This window comes from Rhagoletis pomonella, unplaced genomic scaffold, assembly GCF_013731165.1.
Source record: "Rhagoletis pomonella isolate Grant_MI unplaced genomic scaffold, Rhpom_1.0 Rhpom_scaffold_00485, whole genome shotgun sequence".
NCBI classification, from domain to species: domain Eukaryota; kingdom Metazoa; phylum Arthropoda; class Insecta; order Diptera; family Tephritidae; genus Rhagoletis; species Rhagoletis pomonella.
Window position 1 is genome coordinate 6,611 of NW_023459039.1, and position 21,845 is coordinate 28,455.

At 36.4% G+C, this 21,845-nt stretch overlaps 2 protein-coding genes across 2 annotated transcripts; both read left to right on the forward strand.

Annotated features, from left to right (window-relative positions):
• The first annotated feature begins 11,068 nt into the window (after window positions 1-11,068).
• Window positions 11,069-11,618, forward strand: LOC118750992. Its single transcript, XM_036485749.1, has 2 exons — window positions 11,069-11,210; window positions 11,284-11,618. Exons 1-2 carry the CDS (start codon window positions 11,089-11,091, stop codon window positions 11,600-11,602), a joined length of 441 nt encoding a protein of 146 aa, XP_036341642.1. The 5' UTR covers window positions 11,069-11,088; the 3' UTR covers window positions 11,603-11,618.
• A 214-nt stretch (window positions 11,619-11,832) lies between these two features.
• On the forward strand, window positions 11,833-12,378 carry LOC118750993 (putative nuclease HARBI1). Its single transcript, XM_036485750.1, has 2 exons — window positions 11,833-11,923; window positions 11,997-12,378. The coding sequence occupies exons 1-2, from the start codon at window positions 11,887-11,889 to the stop codon at window positions 12,365-12,367; spliced, it is 408 nt and encodes a 135-aa protein (XP_036341643.1). The 5' UTR covers window positions 11,833-11,886; the 3' UTR covers window positions 12,368-12,378.
• Window positions 12,379-21,845: the final 9,467 nt, after the last annotated feature.

A 21,845-nucleotide genomic window follows, 5' to 3' on the forward strand; every position in this document is an offset into this window, starting at 1 on the left:
AAAAAAAAAAAAAAAAAAAAGATCAATCAATCATCAAACCAAAAAGCATGGCAAGAACAAGGATAATGCCGTCTCGAGTAGTTTAAAGCCCACTGATTGGTTATCGGTGTCTGAACTCCAGTCGATGCAGTCAGCTGAGGATTTCACTATGCAGCAGTTGGAGAACATGTCAGTGGAGGAAGGCGAACGAGAAATTCAGAAAATTTATCACCTCTCACAAATTAACCACGCGTTGGAACCATCATTTGTGCCAAGTCCCAGTAATGTGCCAGTTCTCTTGATGAAACCCAATGGTCAACCCGAACAAACCACTTTGAATGAGATGGTCGACGCTGCCAAGAAACAGCCCAGCTTTGGCAATGAGGAAGTTACCATTTTCATCACTGGCTTGCCCCAGACCAGCCCTGCAGTCGCAAAGGCAAACCAAAACTGATGTGCGTCAATCCGCACTCATAGGGCCAGTAAGCGAATTTTCGCTCGTGGCAAAAATATTTTTTTTATATACATATACAATACATTTCTTAAGTTACTTTCAATCTTACTTTTTAAAAAAAAAAAAAAAATTTTTTATGACTTTTTTTTTTAAATATTAAGCCAAAATTTTATCAATAAAAATAAATAAATGTTAATTAAAAATTTACTAAAATAAGAATTAATTAAAAAAAAAAGAGGGTTATAGTTACATACAATTTTTAAAAAACTTATATGATAGGAGACAATTAGAAAAATTTAAAACTACAAGAAATTATACAAACTCCCACAATGACACAGACAGTAGTAGAATTTATAAATACAGCAACAAAGCTTATACCTGATTTTGATGGCAAATCAGAAAATTTACGTTCATTCCTTGACGCACTAACTCTGGTTGATGCGATAAAAGGCGAACATGAGGCAATAGCCATTTCCTTAATTAAGACCAAACTTAAAGGAAATTCGAGAAATTTGATTGACAATGAAAATACAATTGCGGAAATCAGTACCAAACTACGCACCACCGTAAAAGGTGAGTCAGTAGAAGTAGTGACTGCAAAACTTATGAATATAAGACAAAGTAGCAAAACTGCTACAAATTACTGCAATGAAATAGAAACACTAACAAAATCATTAGAAAATGCATATATAAATGACGGCATAAACTTAAATTTGGCAAGTAAATATGCGACACAAGCAGCCGTAAGGGCAATAACTAAAAATTGCACATTAGAAAAAGTCAAACTTATTATGGAAGCAGGTCAGTTTACTGACATGAATGAAGTAATAAGCAAATTTGTTGGAAGTTGTACAGAAGCTACAGGCCAACAAAATACCATTTTGCACTACCGACAAAGACAATTTGGCAACAGATTCCAAAACAATAGAAATTTTGGAAGAAGGTTTCAAAATAGACCCAATGTTCAAAGAAACCACAATGGCCAAAACAGCAATTATAGTGGAAATAACTATAATAATAGAGGTCAAAACAGAAATACCTACCGAGGTAATACAAGGAATATTAGAATGACCCAAACAGACAACAATAGTTCGGAAAACCCGGACATTCCCCTAAGATAAACTCGGACTACAAAATATACAATCTTAACCTTAACTTTAGCATTTACATACAAGTCTGAATTGCTCACACTAACACCGCCATAACACTACTAGTTGACACAGGAGCAGACATTTCCATAATTAAACATGACCAAGATACACTTAAACACATAAACAAAAAACACATTACAACACTACAAGGCATTGGACAAGGAAAAATCAATTCAATAGGCACAACATGTTTCGATTTAAAGTTTAAAAATTACTTAATACCACACGAGTTTCATGTAGTACAAAACGATTTCCCAATACCGTGTGATGGCATTATTGGAATGGACTTTATGAAAAAATACAATTGTCTACTTGAATTCAATGAGAATCAAGATTTCCTAACCCTCAGACCAGAAAAATTCCAAATGCACATTGAAATACCAATTATAACTACTTGTAACGATGACATAACACTCCCAGCTATGTCAGAAGTTATAAGAAGGGTGAAACTTTCTACTCCTTTTCAAGAAGTACTGATACCTAATCAAGAAATACAAACAGGTATATTCATTGCAAGTACCTTGGTAAAATCTGAAAATGCATTCATACGAATTCTTAACACAAATGACAGACCAGTAACGGTAAAACTAAACAGAATTCAATCAGAAAATCTCACTGACTATAACATAATTTCAAGTGATCAAAACAAAACAGAAAGAAAAAATAAAATTTTAGATACACTAAAGAAAAATTTTCCAAAACTATTTGAAAAAACGTTAACGGAATTATGTTCTAGGTACAGCGATATTTTTGGATTAGAAACAGAAGCAATCACATCAAACAATTTTTACACACAAAAGTTAAGGACAAAAGATACAGACCCAGTATACATTAAGAACTACCGTATACCACACACTCACAAAGAAGAAATTGAAAGACAAGTCTCAAAAATGTTAAAAGATGGAATAATAGAGCCATCATGTTCCGAATATAATAGTCCTATTTTATTAGTTCAGAAAAAATCACTTCCAAATTCAATTGAAAAAAGATGGAGGTTAGTAATAGATTACAGGCAGATTAACAAAAAATGAATAGCGGATAAATTCCCACTGCCAAGAATAGATGACATCCTAGACCAATTAGGTCGAGCTAAATATTTTTCTTGTTTGGATCTTATGTCAGGATTCCATCAAATACCACTAGAAACAAATTCACGAGACCTGACATCCTTTTCTACAAATAATGGATCCTACAGGTTTTCTAGACTCCCATACGGATTAAAAATTGCCCCTAATTCATTTCAAAGAATGATGACAATTGCGTTTAGCGGTTTAAAACCAGAACAAGAATTTCTCTATATGGACGACCTGGTAGTCCTGGGTTGCTCTGAGAAACACATGCTATCAAACCTATCGGATGTTTTTGAACTATGTCGCAAGCACAACTTAAAATTACATCCTGAAAAATGTTCATTTTTTATGCGCGAGGTGACTTATTTAGGACATAAGTGCACTGACAAAGGCATACTCCCCGACGACAAAAAATTTTCAGTAATTAAAAATTACCCTATACCTACAGATGCAGATAGTGCGAAAAGATTTGTAGCATTCTATAACTACTACAGGAGGTTTATAAAAAATTTCTCTGAATACTCAAGACATCTCACTAGATTGTCAAAGAAAGGAGTACCTTTTCAGTGGACACTAGAATGTAATAATGCTTTCGAGCACCTTAAAAAGGCATTGATAAGTCCTACATTGTTACAGTACCCAGATTTCAGTAAACAATTTTGTATAACTACTGACGCAAGCAAACACGCATGTGGTGCTGTACTAACACAAGAATATGAGGGAAAACAATTGCCGGTGGCATATGCATCTAGAACTTTCACAAAAGGAGAAAGCAATAAGTCAACAATTGAACAAGAATTAACCGCCATACATTGGGCAATAACATATTTTAAACCATACATTTACGGAACAAATTTTCTGGTAAGATCAGATCATAGGCCACTATCTTACCTATTTTCAATGAAAAACCCTAGCTCAGAACTAACTAGAATGAGACTTGATCTTGAAGAATATGACTTTGTGGTAGAGTACCTTAGGGGAAAAGACAACTATGTTGCGGATGCATTATCACGCATTACAATTGACGATTTAAAAGATATAAATGTAAATAACACTTTATACAAAATGCAAACAAGATCTATGACAAACAAAAGTTCTCTTAATCAAAACACAATTAAAGCGCATCAATCTAATACATATGATAAGCCCAGTATATATGTACCTATTAATAACACTGACGTGAGAAAATACTATAAATTAAAGATTACACCCAAGACATGCTATATCAAACGGGGTAAATCTATTAAAACATATATACAAATCAATGATTGATTCGATGATGTGGCCGATAAGCATTCAATTGACAAATTACAAGTGGCACCTAGTGAGAAAATTTTCGAATTTGTCTCTATAAATGAATTTAAAGAAATGGGCAATAAGAAATTAATTAAAATGAAAGTAGCGCTACTGAATGAGGTGACCCAAATAAATTATAAAGATGCAAAAACAATTGAAAGTATATTAAAAAGATATCATGATGACCCGGCAGAAGGAGGTCATTGTGGCATTTCAAGAACCTTGAATAAAATAAAAAGATACTATTACTGGAAACACATGACTAAAACAATCACGAAATATGTTAAGAATTGTCATAAGTGTCAAATAACCAAAGTCACAAAACATATAAAAAGTCCAATGACTTTGACGCCAACACCAAACAAGGCATTTGATACAATATTCGTTGACACAATCGGCCCGCTACCATTGTCAGAAAATGGAAATGCATACGCAGTCACGATAATAAGCGACATGACTAAATATTTAGTGACAATACCAACTAAAGATAAAAATGCAAAAACTATAGCTAAGGCAATTTTTGATAATTTTATTCTCGTCTACGGTCCTATGAAGACGTTCATATCGGACATGGGCACGGAATATAAAAATTCACTTTTAGAAGAAATATGCAAACTTTTAAATATAGAAAAACTAACATCAACCGCCCACCACCACCAGACGTTAGGGACGGTCGAGAAATCACATAAAGCGTTTAACCAATATGTAAGGTCATATGTATCGATAGACAAAAGTGATTGGGATGAGTGGCTTAAGTATTTTACATACTGCTTTAATACAACACCATCAACTGTACATGACTATTGTCCATACGAGTTAGTTTTTGGAAAACTTCCAAATGGGTTTCAACAATTTGATCAGGTTGACAAAATAAGCCCACTTTATAATTTAGATAATTACGCTAAGGAAATTAGATTTAGGTTAGAAATATCTCATAAAAGAGCAAGGGATATGATAGAACAAGCTAAGATAGTACAAAAATCTTATTTTGATAAAAAAGTTTTAGATTATAACTTTAAAATAGGTGATTTAGTTTTGCTAAAAAACGAATCAGGGCACAAATTGGACCCACAATACAAAGGACCATTTAAAATTAATAATATAGATTTTAAAAATAATGTAACTATAACTGATAAGAAAACGGGAAAATCCCAAATTGTACATAAAAATAGAATTAAGATATATAATCATTAAAACAATTTTTTTTTAAGTTTAAATAAATTTATAAACTATTATTATATTTAATTACTTGCTAAATAGGAATGTTCATACAAAAAACTCTGTATGAGCATTCTTTTAAAAAAGGAGGTGTAGTGTAACTGAAAGTCGGCCATGCTTAGCGTTTATAATTATTTAATTTATTCATAACAACAAGGGTTTTATATTTCAGTTGTTTGAATATTTTGAATATAGAACTCACGCTTTGTCAGGCACACGTGCCAAACCGTCAAACAAACTAACTTTAAGCTTCAATTTATTTATAATATTATTTATGCTTATGCAGCAATTATTATTTATGCTTATGCAGCAATTATTTCCCATAAATACCCCAATATGTTAGGCTAAGAATTCAATTGTAAAAGAACCTACAAAGCGACATTGAGTTGCTCAGTAAAATAAATTCAATACAATTAACACATAAATGAATTGTTTCATTCGATACATGGCGATCCTGCCAGGAGTCGAACCTGGAATCTTCTGAATCGGCTGCATCGTAGGATAACTGTGGAAGAACCGCATAAGAGAAATGGCCCTGTACAATGCACCAACTGCCAGGAGTATGGTCATACTAGGTCTTACTGCACGCTTCGCTCAGTGTGCGTAGCTTATGGAGAGCTACATGTCTCCGCCATTTGCACATCAAACAAAGAAGACCCGCGTGAAAAAAATGTGGTAACTGCGGTGGAAATCACACAGCAAACTACAGAGGCTGTCCAGTCTATAAGGAGTTAAAAAACCGGATCAACCAACGCGTGGCTTCCATACGTACTCATAATGTACCGAATGCCTTTGTACCCTCCCAAACGAATCCTGACGTCTTCTTCGCCAAAAGAGCCACGTCGCCAACAGTTCTATCAAACACCGTCAAAGGCGTCTCGTTTGCAAGTGCCTTAAAATCAGGCTTAGAAAACCGTGCCCCTACAAAAACTGCACCTCAAGTTGCGCCGCAAGAACAGCATCCCCATGCACAATATGGTAAACAATCCAATATCGAAGCTATGATAGCGTCGATGCAACAAAGTATGATGAATTTCATGACTTTCATGCAAAACACAATGCAAGAACTCATGCGAAATCAAAATACGCTGCTCAACCTGCTTGCTACTCATCAAACAAGATAATGATCTTACTTAAAATAGCCCTCTGGAATGCAAATGACATTCCTCGCCACAAACTAGAGCTGTCAAAATTTCTTAAGGACAAGGAAATTGACATAATGCTCCTTGCTGAAACACACCTAACTAATAGATATAATTTTGACATTTCGGGATATACCTTTTATTGCACGAATCATCCAGATGGAAAGGCGCATGGCGGAACTGGTATTTTTGTCAGAAACCGGATTAAACACCATCATTTGACTGGAATTGCCGAGAATTATCTGCAAGCAACATCAATATGCGTACAAACAAAGCAAGGCGATATTACGCTGTCAGCGGTTTATTGTCCCCCACGTTTCACGATAACAGAAAAACAGTTTATGGATTTCTTCAGTTCGCTGGGAGAGCGCTTCCTTGCTGCAGGTGATTATAATGCGAAGCACCCTCACTGGGGCTCACGCTTGTCCAACCCTAAAGGCAAGCAATTATATAACGCGCTTATATGTAGAAGAAACAAACTCGATTACGCTTCTCCTGGAAAGCCTACATATTGGCCGGCAGACCCGCAAAAGTTGCCAGATTTGATTGACTTTGCGGTGACAAGGAAAATTCCTCGCGGCCTTATTAGTACAGAATCAGTTGCAGATCTCTCATCAGACCACTCACCTGTACTTTTCACCTTTTGGCATCAGCCGCAAGAAAAAGAGTCACCCTATATGCTCACGACAAGGGCTAGAAATTGGTTAAAGTATAAAATATATATCAGTGCGCATATAGACCTCGATCCAAATTTAGATACGCCGACCGATATTGAAAACTCCACAGCCGCTCTTGAATCTACACTTAGAGCAGCCGCTAGCATTTCCACACCCCAGAAAGGTTATGTGCAAAATAAAAAATATAATTTAACCAATAGGAAAATTGAAATGCTTGTCTTGGAAAAACGACGCCTACGACGGATATGGCAGACTCATATATCACCAGCATCAAACCACTGCTCACGGCGGCCACACATGCACTGACGAGAGCCCTCAAGAACGAAGAACAGTACGCACAGTACCGGTACATCCAAAAGCTCTCACCGACTAGCACAAAGCACTCGTTATGGAAAGCACACCACAAGCTAAATGCGCCAATAGAGACTGAAATGCCAGTACGGGACCACAATGGCAAATGGGCTCGGAGTGACGCAGAAAAAGCAAACACCTTTGCTTCTCATCTAAAAAATGTTTTTAGGCCAAACCCCGCAACTAATAATTTTCAACTTCCACCCGTACCCAATGTGTCAAAATTTGAGCCGCTGAAATTTGTACCTGAAGAAATTTCAAAAGTAATTAAGGATCAACTGCAACCAAATAAGGCCCCAGGGCACGACTTAATAACCCCAAAAATGATTATTGAGCTACCAAATTGTGCTGTACTTTGCATCTGTATGCTATTTAACGCAATCACTAAACATTGTCATTTCCCTCACCAATGGAAAAAGTCGACTATTGTGATGATACCACAGCCCGGAAAGGACAAAACGCAGCCATCTTCATATAGGCCCATCAGCCTGCTACCGTGTATGTCGAAATTATTCGAAAAAAACTTCTTATGCTGCGCATCTCCCCACATCTGCAAGCCCGCAATATAATACCACTTCACCAATTTGGCTTCAGGGAAAAACATGGAACAATCGAGCAGGTAAATCGCATAACAACCGAAATCCGAACAGCGTTTGAAAAGAGGGAATATTGCGCTGAAATATTTCTTGACGTCGCCCAGGCATTTGACCGCGTCTGGCTAGATGGTCTTATGTATAAAATACAAATGCTACTCCCACAAAGCACACACAAACTGCTTAAGTCATACCTTTATAATCGAAAGTTTGCAGTTCGATGTAACACCACCATTTCTGAAGCCCATGCAATCGAAGCTGGAGTGCCACAAGGCAGTGTCCTTGGCCCGATGTTGTATGTCTTATACACCGCGGATATTCCTACAAACGACCGCCTGATAATGTCCACTTTTGCCGATGACACTGCCGTAATCAGTCGCTCCAAGTGTCCTCTACAAGCAACTGTGCTCCTAGGCAATCATATGGAAGCTGTTGCCAATTGGCTCGCAAACTCGCGAATAAAGGTTAACGAGCAAAAATGTAAGCAAGTTACATTTACACTGAATAAGAGTAACTGTCCGCCCTTGACTTTAAACAACGTACAAATACCACAAAGCAATCATGTCACGTACCTAGGGGTCCACCTGGACAGGCGACTTACTTGGCGAAACCACATAGTGGCTAAAAGGGCTCATCTCAAGCTGAAGGCTAATTCTCTCCACTGGCTTATTAACTCTCGCTCACCCCTGAGTCTGGAGTATAAAGTGCTTATTTACAATACAGTTTTAAAACCGATATGGACCTATGGATGTGAGTTATGGGGAAACGCGAGCAGCAGCAACATCGAAATCCTTCGTCGTGCGCAATCTAAAATCCTTCGAACAATCACCGGAGCATCTTGGTATATGCGAAATGAGAACATTCACCGCGACTTAAGAATACCAGAAGTACGAACCGAAATAGAACAACGGAAGACGAAATATGTATCGAAGCTTTTAGCGCACCCAAATCATGTAGCAAGATCTTTATTGCGTGTCAACAGGACCTCAAGACTACGTAGGAATGACTTACCAGCCCATTCGTAATCTTTTCTTAGGGCCAGTTAAGAAAATACTCATCCCAACTAGGGGATGTAAATAAAGTGAATAGATTAAGATTCGAAAACTTATTGTTAGGCTCTTAGGCAGGGCAGATTCAATAAATAAAAAAAAATAATAAAAAAATTACTCTTAGTGTGTTCTATGCAATAAGTAGCATGAATTCAGTAGTTTTGCGATATGACAAGTAATTCAAGGAAATTAAGAACATGATAATTATGAATACAGATTGCAAAGTTTCTAGTGCTGTGCAGCCGTAGGTCGTTTCCGAAGTAATTTTCTGCGTAGAACTCCAACTCTATCTTAGAATTGCGCCAAGTTGTTGAGTTTTTTGCGTTTAATTTCACGAAAAACGGCTTTAATGGCTTATTTTGTTTGCTCTATGCTATTTAGTACTATTCTTACCCTTCAAATGTTAGATTCGAGGACTCGGCATTTGGTAGAATAATAGTAGTACTAGAAAAATAGGCGAAACAATTCCAATAGATTTCTTATTATTTAATCGGAAAATCTTCTTCTTTCAGCTTCTTATTTCGCTTCTTTTGAGTTCGTTCCTTTTTGAAATAATATAATTCTCGAGTTTTTTATTTTTCTATGTAATTCTTATATTCTCAGTTTATATAAGTTAGAAAAAATAACAGTTTTAACTATGGGACAATAACACGTTGAATAGCTTCCAATGTTGCTTGTAAAATGAGCCATATCTTTAACTAATTATAAAAAAAAGGTTACCTAAAAATTAAATTAGTTCAAAAGACTGTTACGTTACAAATAGCTTTCCACCGAAAACATATTGGTAATGAAGAGTATATGGAACTATTTTATTTTACTGTGAAATAAGGCCGAAAATGCTCGAAAAAACTATACTTTCCCTTTTTTTAGTTTGGTGGATTCCACGCCAAAAAACTTTTTAATATTTTGGTCTGTTACATTACATTACAAAATACTGCCGACTTGATTTTCATATAGAAAGCTAATCGCTGATTTTTTTGTCGAAAACTTTTTTTTATTAAGTTCAAAATAATACAAGGCAAGCGAAGAGAGGCAAGTATAATGCAAAAAAGTGGTGGACCTTAAATATAAACTACCCGTTAGTTTTATGTTGTGCTTTTTTAATTTTCGTTTATTTAAAGGTGTCTCAAGACTAAGTGAATTTTACTGTTTGAGAGAAGGAGATTCGTGTTAATATTGATGTTATCCGATACCGTAGAATATGTATGACCCAGATATAATCCAAAATCTGCGAAACCTGAGAAAAAAATGTTTTCCCCTTGGTTTCGTTTTCGGCAATTTGGGCCATATATATCTATATATTTCATGATTCAATGATCGGATCTAAACCAAATTAGTATGGGACCACCTCTGAATTATCGAAATCGGTTGACGTGGTCCAAAGTTATGCGGTAACATACATAAAAAAAAAAAAAAAATATTCCGACGAACTGATAACCTCCTCCTTTTTTGGAAGTCGGTTAAAAACTGGAACACATCCCACCGAAAACCCTGCACATTAAATTTAAACCAAATATCTCGCTTAAAAGTAATCTTAGCATCGCATCAGAATGCTTCAGTAAAGTATGGCATAACAGTTTAGTTTCGACGTACATATGTCAAGTTAGCCCTACACTTTTCGAAATTTTAAAAGTTAACTACAGCATTTTTTTGTAGTTGTAAACATTTTTTTTCTTATTTTATTTTAAATTTTTAAAATAAAAAAAGAGCTTTCGTCTGTTAGAAAAAGATTGTATGTAGTAGAGATGGGCACGGGCCGGGCTTTCCACGGATACGGGCCGGAAAATTTGACTTCGAGCTCGTGCGTGCATATGCGTGCAGTGAATTTCCAACAAAGCACGAAAAAGGTCGGTAAATTAATAATAATAATAGATTGGCGCTTACACATATGTTAGGCTGGTATGGTCACTTGCGAATCGAATAAATTTGGCGAAGCGAACGGTTTGGCGAACACACCTAAAATTTGCATTGTGAATGGCGAATGAACTTTTTCGCCGGACATGCGTCGTTGCCATTCAAACAAATTAAATGAGTTCATCCTCATTTCACGTTTCTGTCATTTATACTTCGAATTATTTTTTATTACAAACTAAAATTTGAAAAGCAAAATGTTTTATAACGTAGATTTATATTTTGAGGATAGTTATAATGTTGAACCGCGAGCTAACCTTCTTCGTCAGCGGCGTTTTATTAGAGATTACTCTAATCCTATGGAGCTGCCGTCCACAGTGTAAGTATCCAGTGCAGATAGGTTATTCAATGAAACATGAAAAATTTATGCATATATGAATATGTATTTATAGATTTACAGCGAATTTTCGGCTAAGCAAGGACGCTTTTATGTATGTGCTGGACAAAATCAAGGACAAATTTAATTGCCGCCTGTCCTCGTCTGTAACGCCAATGCTAAAATTGTGTTGCGCACTGAGATTTTTTGCGCATGACAGTTATCAGCAAGCTGTAGGAAATGAATTTCAATTGGGTCTTGCGCAACCTACAGTTTCGCTCATTTTAAAGGAGGTATTGCCCATTTTAGAAAGAGAAATTTGCAGTGCTTCGATAATCACAGAAGTGACAGAAGAAGAGAAGCAACAGGCAAGGAGCAAATTTTTCTCCAGATGAGGAATACCCAACGTAATTGGCTGTGTTGACGGAACACATATTGCGATTTATGCCCCCACCGCAAATAGACACCTCTATCTAAATAGAAAAGGCTTTTTTAGTATAAATGCTATGATTGTAAGTTTTTAAGAAATGAATACAGCAACACTGATAAACAAATTGTATATTAAAGGCTTGCGATCATGACATGAATATCCGGTTTGTGGATGCTAGATATGCTGGTTCTACACATGATTCGTTCGTGTGGAACAATAGTTCATTAAAGAAAGACTTATTTGGAGAATATGCATCAAAGTGGCGATCATAACTCTATTTATTTAGGTACTTTAAATTTGTTACATCGGCACAAAATTAATGTAAATACTATTTTAAAACAAAAACTACTTATTTATAGGTGATTCCGGATACCCACTTAGTCCTTTACTAACACCCTTCCGCCATGCAGACTCTGGAACTAGGGAGTCAATTTTTGATAAGAAGCACGCGAAAGCTAGAAACGTCGTTGAACGTACGATCGGAGTTTTGAAATGTCGCTTTCGATGTCTCCTGAGTGATCGAAAAATGCGCTACGATCCTGCTAAAGCAACATCCATTATAAATATTTGTTGCGCTTTCCACAATATTTGTAAGAAATTTAGAATCAGTGATCCAGAGGAAGCTGAAATTTTTATTGACACCGTTGTATCATCAGAGCTAATCAGTGAAGATGCCAATAATACATCAGGAGAGCGCCGCAGAAGGCAAATAGCTGATGTTTTGTTGTAAAATTAATTGCAGTTCGGTTTATTGAATAAATTCAAAATCATTTACCTTACTTTTGTTCTTTTTATTTCATTTTATACTTCAGAATTCTTTATTATATAAATGTTAAATTAAACCTAATTGGTTCTATGCTCTTAAACTTAATAAAAATCACAAGTTGAATTCAGTACCTTCATCCAATATTAAACTTAAAATTAATTCATCACATGCTTTTATATATTAAAATGAAAAATCACAAATTAAATTCAGCCGTTAAAAAAATATTAAACTTAAAACTAGTTCATCACATTTTTTTATAAATAAAAATAAAAAAATCACAAATTCAATCAACATAAAGAAAAGATGGATATGAATCTAAAGAGTAGGAACTAACCCAAGATGGAAAAACAAAAAGTGTTGTATATCCAAATGTGTTGGATTAAGATTTAAAATAAAGAATCAAAAATTTTGAAATAAAACAAATGATAAATTTTCATATAGATAAATTCCAGGACTTTTCATTCGTTTTTCAATATTTGGTGTAGAGAAGCACACCGGGGTACTGCTAGTATAAATATGTAAGTATACACGCAAACATTTTCTATAATTACTGGTATAGAAAAACAATGAACTCTGAAAAGAATTAATATTTTATTCAACAAAAAAACTTTTTGTGTAACACATAAAGCATATTAAGTGCCACCAACTTACCTATTTTAAAGTATAGTTAAATCGTTAACGGATAAGATAACGGCCCAGAAACGTAAGGAACATACATAGACATATGTTTACTTGCCTTAAAGGAAAGGCGTTCGCTTTATGAGCGAAGAGTTAAATTCATGAAAATCATAAACAAAATTTGAATGTCAATGATGAATAAATTTCGAAAAGGGCTAAAAAAAGGGCTAAGGGCAATTTCAAATTTTTGTGGCCAAAAAAAGGATTTGGTAGCCAAATTTAGCCACCAAAGGGCTAAAACGGCAACACTGCTGAAAACATCAGTACTGCAACGTTATGTGTGCTTTTGCACAAGCGGAAAGAACTTCTTGAGATGTTTTTTTATTGACTTTTTTCTCATATCAAACAAACTTCATAAGTTCTCACTTAAAAGGGTTAACAGAAAAGACAAATGAAAGAAAAAATTATGATAATAAGGCTGTGTGCGAGTTGACCTAAATTTTAGTACCTACACTAATATTCCACTGGAAATTTCCAGCACTGCTACAATTTAGGAAAACAGCTTATAAAATCGTGCGAGTTCGTTTGACAACCTAAATTGTTTGTTTTGGAATTTGAATTTGTTTGCTTTTAATAAATATATCTATAAAATGAATAATTTTGTGGTAGCTTTGGGACTATTTAACAATATAATAAATTTGCAACAGAAACGGAGAATGCTCCATCCATCGAATTACACATATACTTATCTGAATGCAAAAATCAAATAAATTTATACTTACATCTTTCTGAATATTTTCTTTTTTGTGCCCTAGCAATGATAAAAATTATTTAAAACATCAAAAAATCGTTGTTCACTTAATCGCTCGCTAAGATATATTTGACTGTTCAATTTAGGTTGCTCGCAGAAAATCTAAATTGTTCCTATTCACTGCGTTACCGACACTTTCCAGTGATTTAGGATTTTTCTCTATTTAGGTAGCAATTTAGACGTACTCGCACACAGCCTAAATTACCAAATAAGTGGTACCGAAATAGAATTGTTGGCTGGCACACTTTATATTATTTTACTATGCTTATGGTCGCCATTTCAGTACCTTCCGAAAACTTGTTTCGAAAGCTTATCAAAAGACCAAAAAAACTAGGATTTGTAACTATTTAAATCAATAAATACATTTCACTGTGAGTTAATACTTCAACATTTATCGAAACTGGTGATATTTTCATTCGATGTTTTTATACGAACATCGATATGAATCGATGCTATATTTCGATGCATCAAATGGAAAAAACTTCGATGTATTTTTTTGACTTGCATCCCTAACCTGCTTCGTCTAACTTAGGGTTTACACCGGACAATACTGTCATGGCAATAATGTCAAAATGATGTGTTTGTTGTAATATGAATTCGCCTTGTTTACAACAAACACATCATTTTGACATTATTGTCCGGTGTAAACCCTAAGTAACGTTTGCATTAGGGATGTCAGTGGCAAAAATACATTGATGTTTTTCTTTGATTCGATGCATCGAAATGTACATCGGTATTTTCCGATGCATCGAAGGGCATACATCGATGCATCGATTTGCATAGGATTTTTCAGATAATGTTTCACAACAAATTAGGAGCGTTCCTTATCTCCCAGAAATAGTCAGAAAAAGTCCGAAATAGTCAGATTTAGTCCAGAAAGCGTTCCTTAACTCGGAAATGACTGCAACAATGAGAGAGCAACAGTCAGTGAGAGTGACTCTCATCAGTCCGAAGTAGTCAGATTTAGTCAGAAGAATTTTTTCTGGCAAAATCCTGAAAAGTGTCAAACTCAACTGAATTTAAATTAACGGAAATTAAAGAATACGCAAAAAGTGAGAATAATCTAAAAAATAAAAGAAAAAGAATTGAAATTGGAAGGAGGCAAAAAATAATTGATATAGTAAGTGTTTATTGTGCTAGTGCTTGTGTGAATGTGTTTTGTACATACATTTCTGTTCTTATTTGACGTTATATTTGTTGTTGCCATTCTTTGGACTAAAAATTTGGGTTTTTGCGTTCCTATACTTTTCCTGTTATTCTCTTTTAGTGAGCGCATTTTGCTTACGCTCTGGCATTTTGACACTTTTCAGATTTTAGTCCAAAAAGATAAGGAATGAACCTAATATGTTATTAGCAAAATTCTACAAAATTTTAAATAAATTCCTGCAACTGAGCTAATTATGTTTCTAACGGAACTTTTTGGAGCCGTTTCAATTTTGTGGTCAAAGTCGAACGAGGGTTCATGTACTAGAGATGTCAGTTTTCAAAAAACATCGATGCATACATGCATACATCGACTATTTATACATCGCGTGGAAAATTTTCGATGCATCGAAGCAAAACATCGATATTTTCGATGTATCGAGTTTGCATGCAACCAAATAAAATTTGTTGCTTTTCTACTTTCTGTTGACGCTCGGATTGTATACGTGTAAGAGCCGATTGTGTGCATGTAAAAAGTCTAATATATATAGTTCGTTTCCCAGGAAAGTGTTTGGCAGGCATTGATTTAGATACTTAATATCACCAGGAGGTACTCGCCCAGCTCTTTCTGGAAGAACCTTTCGACGAAGTAAGGTTTTCTCCGTTTTAACCAGTAAGTATTTTTGTACATTATGTACAAATTTTGATATGGGTTTTTAAAATTTGATTTTTTATGTTGCAGCAAAAGTAAGTGGTGGGTTACGCATGACCAAATTTTTGTGGACCAAAATCTGGAAATTTTTAGCGCATCGAATCCGAACATACAATTTTGTTTTTTAGAATAAAAATACATTTTTTAATACAGTTTAATTTTAGACCAAACAAAGAGAAAAATTATGGAAAAAGTATATTCACACAATAGACATATACGGAGGCGAGAATGTAAATAGGGAAGTCATCTTGATAAGTTTTGGCTACTTTTCTTTGTTTACAAAATGTTTATTATTCTTTTATATCTAAAAAAAACTTGTATATCAAAATGTCAAACTTTGTAGAACATTTACAAAAATCTTACGAATTTTAACAAATACTGATCAAAATTTAACTTTTTAATCAGATTTTAGCCCATTAAATTTTAGGATTAAAAAGGGCAAGTTCGAACTTTTTGGCAATTTTTTGTTCGCATTTTCTTACGTACAAAGTATGTTCGAAATTTTTTTCGTATGCAGAAAATGAGCAACATCTTCCACAAAAAAAACTCCAAAAATCAACGGTACTAGCTAGTTAAAATTAACACTCCATAATAAAATGGAATGGGCTACAAAACTGCATACTCAGAATTTTTCTAATTTTTATACATAGTTTGATTTACATGTTTTTGTTATATAGCGAGGTACACTACAAATAATGCGAAAATGTCTCTTCCCTATTTACATATATTTTTGCCACTGTATCTACAGCTTATATTTTTCATATCCATGAATTTTTTGAAGGAATTTGTAACATTTTTCAAAATTTCACTGAATTCAAGTTAGTCGTTTCATTTAAAAAAAAAACTTTAAAAACAACTTAAAATTTTGTAACATTTTTTAAAATATCACTGAATTCAAGTTAGTCGTTTCATTAAAATAAAACTTTACAAACAATTATTAAAAGCTTAAGAAAAATTTGGCTAGAATGATTACTGCAATATAGCGAGAGTACCAGTTTGACAGAATAAAAATAACCAAAGATCATAGAAAATAAGGATGCTGGGCTATGTTTGTGGCTCCCCTATATTCTATGTTCTTTGTGATAACGAAAATTCTGCCACGTTTGTACGAACAATTGTTTTTGGTCCAGAGTACCGGAGGACTCTTGTTAAATTAATAAATAAATCACTGAAAATCGGGATTTAATCGGTACAAATATGAAAAATCAGGACACTTATACGTACCTACTTTTAAAAAATAGTCAGCGGGACAATTTTCTCAAAATCGGTACTGTCCCGCCAAAATCGGCACGAATGGTCGCCGTATACATACATAACTTCAAATTACTAAAAAATCGCCTGTTTTTATTCCATTTGGATAGAGTATTGAACCCTATGAATTGTTTAGAAGCGGTTGCGGTGGTGGTGTAGCAAAAGTAAGTGGGTTTTATTTATATATATGTGCATGTACATACATAATTTCATATTGGGAACAACAGGTCCGACGAGAGGGAGGGGGAAAAGGGGTGAATCCCCCGGGCCCGAATTATCAGAACCATAACTTGTTATTATTTTATTTACAATGTATTTTCTCCTTCATTATAGGCTTTTATTATAAATATATTCCGATTCGAGCTGATTGTTTCTGACCACTGTTACCAACTTGGTGCTTTCCGCACTAAATTTAGTGCTTTCCTTTATTCAAAACCTTCTTCTTTGCACTCACGTATTTCGGCCTCTCTCGTCTTATTGCTGCAAATACGTCTCGCTTCCTTCTTCAGTTCCCTATAACGGTCCCACATGGCTCGCGTTGCGCCCGGTCGCAGCGTGGCCCTATAGGCGGCCTCTTTTTTTCTCTGCGGCTTCGTGACATTCCTAATCGTACCAGTTTTTCTTTCGGGCTCGCTGAAATCTTCGGCGGCGGTACTTAATGTTCGGGAAATTTGGTTCCACTGCTCGCTTTTGTCGGATTGTTGAAGAGTGCTCTCAAAGAGCACGTGTGTGAGTCGAGTGGCGACTAAATTGGCCGTCTGTTGTGATTGCAGCTTTTCTACGTTAAGCTTTCCTTGCATTGTTGGTCGCACCTTTTTTGCTGCACAGAGGCGGGTGCGTATCTTGGCTGCAACAATATAGTGGTCCGAGTAGATGTTTGGCCCTCGGAGTGTACATACGTCCGTCTAAAACGCTGGAAGCGTGCCTTCCGTCTATCACAACATGGTCGATTTGGTTTCTCGTTTTTCGATCTGGTCACAGCTTGGTTGATCTGCTTATGCTGGAACCTAGTACTACATATTACCATGTTTCGGGCCCCGGTGAAGTCGATCATCCTCAGGCTGAATTTTCCGACAGTGGCGCCCAAGATCCCTTCCCACCTTGCCATTGGCCACCTTGCCATTAAAGTCGCCGATTTTAACATCGTGCCGCGGGCAGCGCTCATATGTACGCTCTAAGAGCTCATAGAAGAGATCCTTAGACGCCTTGTCCTTCTCTTCCGTCGGGGCATGGACGCAGATGAGCGAAATGTTGAAGAATTCCGCTTTAATGCGGATTGTGGCTAGAGGTTCGTTCACCGTGGTGAACGCCAGTACTCGGCGACGGAGTCTCCGTCCTACCAAGAATCCAACACCGAATTTTCGCACGCGAAGTTTTACGCCTTCTGACTTTAGCTCGCTCCCAAACAGGTGTTTGGTTGCTACCCAGAGGATACGGTGTTATAAATATCCGGACGTTGTGACCCACTCCCAGGTGAATGGCTGTCAAATGTTTTCCACTTCTGCGCACGGAACCATCCTCCAATGGGGAATTACCGAATGTAATTTTGACATGATCGTAGTGCTGCCACATATATTGTTGGTAAACATATGCTTTCTCGCTTATGATTGTCATTGTGACATGATTTTCTTTCGATTTTTGTAAAGTTTCTTACAAAACTTATGATTGCTATAAATTTTGCCCCTTTTTGTTAAGATTTACAGATTTGGTGTCTTCAAACTAAAAACCAAACACCAAAAAACGCACCAAGCACTAAACTCAAAAATTTGCGGGTTTTGAATAAAGGAAAGCACTAAATTTAGTGCGAAAAGCACCAAGTTGGCAAAAGTGGTCAGAAACAATCAGCTCGAATCGGAATATATTTATAATATTTAAAATGCTAGCCGACAGGAAAAACGCCCGACAATTTTACCAGAGGGTTAGGCGACTTACGGAAGGTTTCAATACCAGGGCGAACTCCTGTAATAACAACAATGGCGACCGAGTGACCGATGTCCAGAATGTACTTAGATTATGGAGGGAACACTTTTCCACCCTACTGACTGGTAGCAGCGCTAAAATTAGTGGAGAAGACGAACCCGAGCCCCCAGTCGATGACGATGGAGTCGCTGTTCCACCACCTGACTATGACGAGGTACGAATAGCGATAGCGCGCTTAAAAAACAACAAAGCTGCTGGAGCTGACAGCCTGCCAGCTGAACTAATAAAGTACGGTGACGAGGAGTTGATAAGGTGCATGCATAAACTCTTTTGCAAAATATGGTCAGGTGAACGCATGCCCGACGACTGGAATTTAAGTGTGCTCTGCCCAATCCACAAGGCGATCCCGCCATGGCGCCAACTACCGCGGAATTAGCCTTCTAAGCATAGGTTATAAGGTCTTATCGAGTGTATTGTGCGAAAGTCTGAAGCCCACCGTCAACGAACTGATTGGACCTTATCAGTGTGGCTTTAGGCCTGGCAAATCCACCATAGATTAGGTATTCACCAAATTTTAGAAAATACCCGCGAGAATAGGATCGACACACACCATCTATTTGTCGATTTCAAAGCCGCTTTCGACAGCCCGAAAAGAAGTTGTCTTTGTGTCGCGATGTCTGAATTTGGTATCCCCGCGAAACTAATACGGCTGTGTAAAATGATGATGAGCAATGCCACCAGCTCCGTCAGAATAGGGAAGGACCTCTCCGAGCCGTTTGACACCAAACGAGGTTTCAGACAAGGTGACTTCCTCCCGTGTGATTTCTTTAACCTGATGTTGGAGAAGATAATAAGAGCCGCAATACTGAACCGCTCAGGCACAATACTTTACAAGAGCGTACAATTGCTGGCCTATGCCGACGTTCTGCCTTCTCGGGATTGGATGGAGAAGCAAAGCGAATGGGTCTGGTGGTGAACGAGGATAAAACGAAGTATCTCCTGTCATCACACAAACAATCAGAACATACGCGTCTTGGCACCCACATCACTGTTGACAGTTACAAGTTTGAAAAAGTGGACTACTTCGTTTATTTGGGAACCAGTATTAGCACCAATAATAATGTCAGCCTTGAAATCCAACGGAGAATCACTCTTGCCAACAAGTGCTACTTTGGACTAAGTAGGCAATTGAGAAGCAAAGTCCTCTCTCGTCGTACAAAGATCACACTCTATAAGTCACTCATCATGCCTGTGCTGGTGCATGGCGCGGAGGCATGGACAATGAACACATCTGATGAGCCGGCTCGTGGAGTTTTCGAGAGAAAGATTCTGCGAAAGATTTACGGACCTTTACGCGTTGGCGATGGCGAATACCGCAGACGATTCACAACGATATAGACATAGTGCAGCGATTAAAGTTCAGTGGCTCCGCTGGCTTGGCCATGTCGTTCGAATGGACAGAAACGCTCCTGCTCTGAGAGTATTCAACTCGGGCCGCGATGCTGGTAACAGAGGAAGAGGAAGGCCTCCTCTGCGTTGGAAAGACCAGGTGGAGAAGGACTTGGCTTCACTTGGCGTTTCCAATTGGCGTCATTTAGCACAGAAGAGAAATGACTGGCGTGTTGTTTTGTTTTGGACTCGGCCAAAATCGCTTAGGCGGTTACAGCTCCAATAAAGAAGAATAATTCCCCATTGCTGAGACCAGGAATCACCCTTTAGACCTTTAGTTTGGGCTGAATTTGTTATATTTTTTACGACTATTCAAAAAAGCAGCAGCATCTCCTAACAGTAAAATTAATATCTAACGAGCCTTTTAAAAAAAGAGAATAATAAAAATCGGGTGGGATTCGAAGAGCAGACAGCTTTTTCGACACAAAAATATTTTTCCCCAAATATATATTACGCCCAAATAAGACACATTACAAAGGAAAATCAAATTTCGTTATGTTTCAGGTGTTAAGCGGTCTGAAAGCAAAGTTCTTTATGTTCCCTTAGTTCACAAGATCATAAGAGACTGCAGTGTAGATTTAAACTACCACATAGTTCAGGACTAACTGGACATAACTAAATTATATGATCATTAAAAGTCTCCACAATATTAAAAATATGCTTCATTTTTTCGATTAATGCATAAAAAGTTCATGTACATACATACATACAAAATGTATTTAACAAAGTGTGATTGAATTTGACATTGCACTCAGAAGGACCATCCTATAAAGTCAAATTGAAAAAATTTTTTATGAATTTTGAATCGTTTGTTTATATTTTTTTGGCATAATAGTACCTTAAAAGAGGGCCCACCTGAGTTGTCAATCACACCTTGTTTAATACACCTTGCATACTTGTATGTATTGAAAATGAACGCTCTACGTCAAAGACTTTGTTGGACGGAATTTAAAAGATAATAAATTCTCCATGTGAAAACATCGCCACATTTTATTGAAGTGTTGCTTCACACAAAATATTTTTGTTGCTGATATTAAGCACTTACAGTAGATGCAGAATAAACCTTCCTGCTCAGTTCGCAACAGATCTGGAGCTGGAGTCTGTAACTGTGAGAAAATGTAGTGTACACGGAGTGCAAAATTCACATCCAAAAACTCACCGAATAAAATTCAGTTAGTTTTTCGGAAGATAAGTGTACACAATTTTGACCGTTAATACTTATTCTCACACTTGCTGGATCGCAAAATGAGGAAGTGTACACAATTTTGACAGCTAAAACTCATGCTCATACTTCCTGAATCGCAAAATGAAGAGTGCACACAATTTTCAGTGTACACTTTAAAACACACAGTTACAGAATCCAACCCCTGGAAACTGTTAAACAGCTTTCACTAAAAACGAAAAATTTTGATTGAATTTTTCAACCTCCTAAACCGCTTTAGCGCGAAACTTCACTATTGGAAAACAACAGTCGAAATATTTTTACGTATATTAAAATTTTTTACTTGGACTTTAACGGGACTTTCCGTTGTTTGTCA

Excerpts from the sequence above, each read along its gene's own strand:
- LOC118750992 (XM_036485749.1), top strand. The coding sequence starts at position 11,089 with ATGTTTTATAACGTAGATTTATATTTTGAGGATAGTTATAATGTTGAA. Across the intron at positions 11,211-11,283 it reads ATGGAGCTGCCGTCCACAGT|ATTTACAGCGAATTTTCGGC; the intron begins GTAAGTATCCAG and ends ATGTATTTATAG.
- LOC118750993 (XM_036485750.1), top strand. The coding sequence starts at position 11,887 with ATGCATCAAAGTGGCGATCATAACTCTATTTATTTAG. Across the intron at positions 11,924-11,996 it reads TCATAACTCTATTTATTTAG|GTGATTCCGGATACCCACTT; the intron begins GTACTTTAAATT and ends ACTTATTTATAG.